The sequence below is a fragment of the Episyrphus balteatus genome, chromosome 2 (assembly GCF_945859705.1).
Source record: "Episyrphus balteatus chromosome 2, idEpiBalt1.1, whole genome shotgun sequence".
Taxonomy (NCBI): Eukaryota; Metazoa; Arthropoda; class Insecta; order Diptera; family Syrphidae; genus Episyrphus; species Episyrphus balteatus.
Window position 1 is genome coordinate 71,804,945 of NC_079135.1, and position 3,925 is coordinate 71,808,869.

The 3,925-nt window shown below is 30.3% G+C and overlaps 1 protein-coding gene across 3 annotated transcripts; it reads right to left on the reverse strand.

Moving 5' to 3' along the window:
- Positions 1-959: 959 nt before the first annotated feature.
- LOC129912118 (farnesol dehydrogenase) lies at positions 960-2,976 on the reverse strand. Of its 3 annotated transcripts, none has more exons than XM_055990240.1 (4): positions 2,781-2,976; positions 2,067-2,640; positions 1,882-2,010; positions 960-1,140 (listed from the first exon to the last, which is right to left on the reverse strand). In XM_055990240.1, exons 2-4 carry the CDS (start codon positions 2,634-2,636, stop codon positions 1,099-1,101), a joined length of 741 nt encoding a protein of 246 aa, XP_055846215.1. In that variant the 5' UTR covers positions 2,637-2,640; positions 2,781-2,976; the 3' UTR covers positions 960-1,098. The 3 variants fall into 3 exon arrangements, with proteins under 3 accessions (XP_055846215.1, XP_055846213.1, XP_055846214.1); XM_055990238.1 differs by having other exon boundaries at positions 2,067-2,659; XM_055990239.1 differs by having other exon boundaries at positions 2,067-2,688; positions 2,781-2,975.
- Positions 2,977-3,925: the final 949 nt, after the last annotated feature.

The window sequence follows — 3,925 nt, forward strand, 5'->3', positions numbered from 1 at the left end:
CTGGGTCGCATCTTTCTTAAAGCTTTTTATAAAAAAAAATAGGGAAATTATAATTTGATTTTTAAAGCATTTTTGATAGTGTGAAAGAATTATTCATAAAATCTGTTTTTATAATTTATGAAACACTGTTTTCAATGAATTTGATCCAAAAAAAAGTTGTTAAGCCATTTTAAAGAAATAACTAAATTACACTATTAAAAACGAATTTTTTAAATATTTCACCAAGCCGAAAATTTTCTAAAATTTTAATATTACGGTTACTACAATGCTTTTGAATACAAATTTTCGTTGAAATCGGGTTAGTCATGTACGAGATATTCAGAAGCCAAAAAAAAGTTTTATGGCAGGTACCGTTAATAAAGGTGCAAAAAATATTTGTTTTTATTTTAAAATTTGTTATTTACAACATAACACAAAAAAAATTTTAATCAAATTCATTACAGCCGTTTTTGAAAAAAAAAAAAAAAATACTTTTCTATTTCAATTATATGGCAGGTACCGTTGGTTTTGATCCTGAAAAAAAAATTTCAATTTTTCCTCTAGGGAATTACTTTAAACTACTCACCACTAAACAGACAGACAGACAGAATTGCGAAACCCGCTTTTTTGGCATTCTCCTTCATCGTTATGTCATGTCTGTTCGAATCTTTAACTGTCCCTTAGTACCTATGTATGTATATCGCAAGTAAAAAATATATTTAAACAAAAAGTACGCATACACCACAGTGAACCAAAATAATTTTAAGTTCTTAGCGTGCAATTTTGTTTGAAGTCAAATACATTGTTTGCAATAATTTGATTATGAAAATACGATTTCAAAAATTTTTATTCTTTTTACTATAAACAGATTTTTTCAAGCAACTTTCAATATCTATCTGAGTCAGTAACTTTGACAAAAATAGAAAATTAAACTTTCCTGATTCCTGATATTCGTCCAATTTTAAAACAAAAAAATACGATTTCGTAAAACGCAAGTTTATTCCAAAGCTTACTAACACTATAATACACAAAGAAACAACGATCTTCACTAAATGTGGACACTTTTTAAGAACACATTAAGAATCTCTATTAAATATTTAAAAAAAATCACTTAAGGTCTCAAGAATTATCCCGCATTGCTTTAATGGTTAGTTCGGTGATCTGCAAAACAAAAAAAAGGTTCATGTATTATCGAAATTTGTCATATTAAAGGAGAATGGGCGAACTTGTATGGAACGTGGACGTTGCGCGGCCATTGATGAATTTGTTATTTTCTGATGTTATTAAGTCTTACATATGTTTTGCAGAAGTTTTATCCTTGTGACGTACTTCAGAAACGGATAAAATGCATTTTTGCATTTAACACTTTATGCAGATTGTCTCTATGTTGTAACTTTAATATTTATTTTAAGTGCATATTATGATTTTCTGTCATTTTCCCTAACTCTGAAGATCTTAATCTTGAATATCCAATCACTAAAACCAAAACTATTAGCTTTTTTAAACAACAATTTCAAGCCTATTTTGAGAGTTTTGTTGTTCAATTTTTTGTTAGTTTGAATTGTTTGAAAAACTATCGAACAAAAACAAAAGTGGTTGGCTTAAAAATCGTGTATTATGAGTTCTATTGGTCAGATTTTCAAGATCAATGTCTTCAGGGTCAGGGAAAATGACAGAGCTTCAAATTATATATTTAAAATAAAAATATAATTCAATTTTTCCTTCACATTTTAAACGATGCATAAACAATACTATTATTGCAATATCTTGCATTCTTAAAGTAATGCCGCGAAACTTTTAATGTAAAAGTTTTTCCTAAGATATAGCTCTTTCGTTTGATACCAAATTCATTAATGGCCGCTCAACGTCCAAAATGCTCATTCTCCTTTAATGTTGTCTCACCTCAACACCAACAGGAGTTGATAGTATATATATGACAGCATTTGAAACATCTTTAGGTTTCAACATCTCCAAAGGATCGATATCTTTCCTGCGAGTTATATTTGTATCCACAACTCCAGGGGACAAACTCTTTAAAACAAAAATGCTGCTGTAAAACTTTTCACTTAAAAACCACTTTTTCTTACCGTAATTTTGATTTTTGTTTTATTTTCATAAAACTCTTGGCGATATTCCTCTGTCAAGGCGGTAATAGCAAATTTTGACGGAGTATACATATTACATGGGTGTCCCTCAGTCCGTACTACTTTGTGGCCGCAAGTACTATTCATGTTCACCACATGTCCATCAACATTTCTCTCTTTCATACTCTTAAAAGCCTCACGAGTACAGTGAACCTTTCCCATAACATTTGTCATCAAAACTTCATGTAAATCTGCCACATTATCATCACATAGAAGACTTGTTTGTCGAAATATTCCAGCATTGTTAATGAGCACATCGATTCCACCAAATTTGTCTTTAATTCGAGAAAATGCTTTATTTACATCGCACTCTTTTGTTACGTCACATTTAAGTGTGTGCAATCTGTTTCTTGCATCTTTTGGAAGCTCGTATCTAAGGTCTGCTACTAGGCCTTCCCGACGTGCCAAACCGACAACTATCATTCCGGCTTTAGCCAAATCCATGGCACACTGTGCACCAATTCCCGAACTTGCACCTGTCACTACAGCAACTTTACCCTGCCACCGCTCCATTGTACTGAAAAGTTGACGACTCTCTGAAGTTTAAATTTAAACTAGTTGATAACTTCATTTGCCACCCAGGTTTTATTTGACACATTAAATTAAATACAAATAATCGAGACTTGAATAAATTAACTTATAAATTTGAGTACTTACTCATATTACTGTGGATTATTGTAAGTTGCCAAAATTGTTTTCTTATTAAAAGTAGTTAAAACTGCAATTATCGTAGGAACTTATTTGGAAACACTTAATGATTGTAACCATTATAAACGACTTGACGATTAGATTCAGACATTTCTTGAGCATTCTGTTGTAAAATAAAAACTTGACACGAACTGAAGGAATGTTTAAAGTTGTTGTCAATCAAAAGTTTTATTTATACTTTTAGTTTAGTAATAACATTTTAATCTTAAATGGTTGTAAGCTTCAGCTTATTTTGAGGTGACAAAACCAAATCAATCGTCAAAAAAATAAAAACCTAGAGAAGCATAAAAAAACAATAAGAATCAGTAATGGCTTTGGGATGCCTAAGTATTTTCCGCAGGCGCCTATAAAGTGATGGGAATTCAATTTGATAAAAATGTTTATCTTGCAATAAAAATTAGATAAATATTTTATAGGATCACAAGTTTTTTTTAATAACCTGGTTTCTAAAAACTATTCCATTAGGAAAATGGAAATTTGAATGACAAGAACGTTTTTCATATTAAATTTCGAATAAGTCGAAAACTCAAGCTCATAGACCGATTTGCAAGGAGTGTGAATACAAAATTAATAAACTCAAATTAGTAAAAGAAAAGCCAAAGATTTGATTTTAAAATTGCTACCAAAACTGAAGATTGAGTCCCAACTAGGTATATTAGTGTGAAACTGTGAATAGAGTGTGAATAGAGCGTACGGCTCACAGTGGTGCCTTTGGTGATTTTTGACGCCAAAATCATTTGCACGACACGAAAAGTCATGAAATTGGGTATAATGAAATATATTAGTATGAAGAATACGAAAAGGCTGCCAAAATGGCGGACAGAATAAAGCTAGAAATATATCTAAATTTATGTCAATAAGGTGTTAAACTTTTGATTAAGGTATAATTGTTCATATTCAATTAAATTTTTGACTTTTTTATACGGTACAGAATTGGCAGACCCACTTTTTACGCATTATCTATCATGTATATATCTTATAAAAAATTTATTGAAAAAATATTTTTAAAATAAATTTGGTAGTGCCATTTTGTAGAAAATTTTAATCGACACGTAAAACCAAAATTTCAAAAAAATACAATGTCAGGTTTTCGA

Bases quoted from the DNA above. Each gene is read 5' to 3' on its own strand.
- LOC129912118 (XM_055990238.1), bottom strand. The intron at 2,011-2,066 runs GTAAGAAAAAGT...TTTGTTTTAAAG, and splicing joins AAACAAAAATCAAAATTACG to AGTTTGTCCCCTGGAGTTGT. The intron at 1,141-1,881 runs GTGAGACAACAT...TTTGTTTTGCAG, and splicing joins CAACTCCTGTTGGTGTTGAG to ATCACCGAACTAACCATTAA.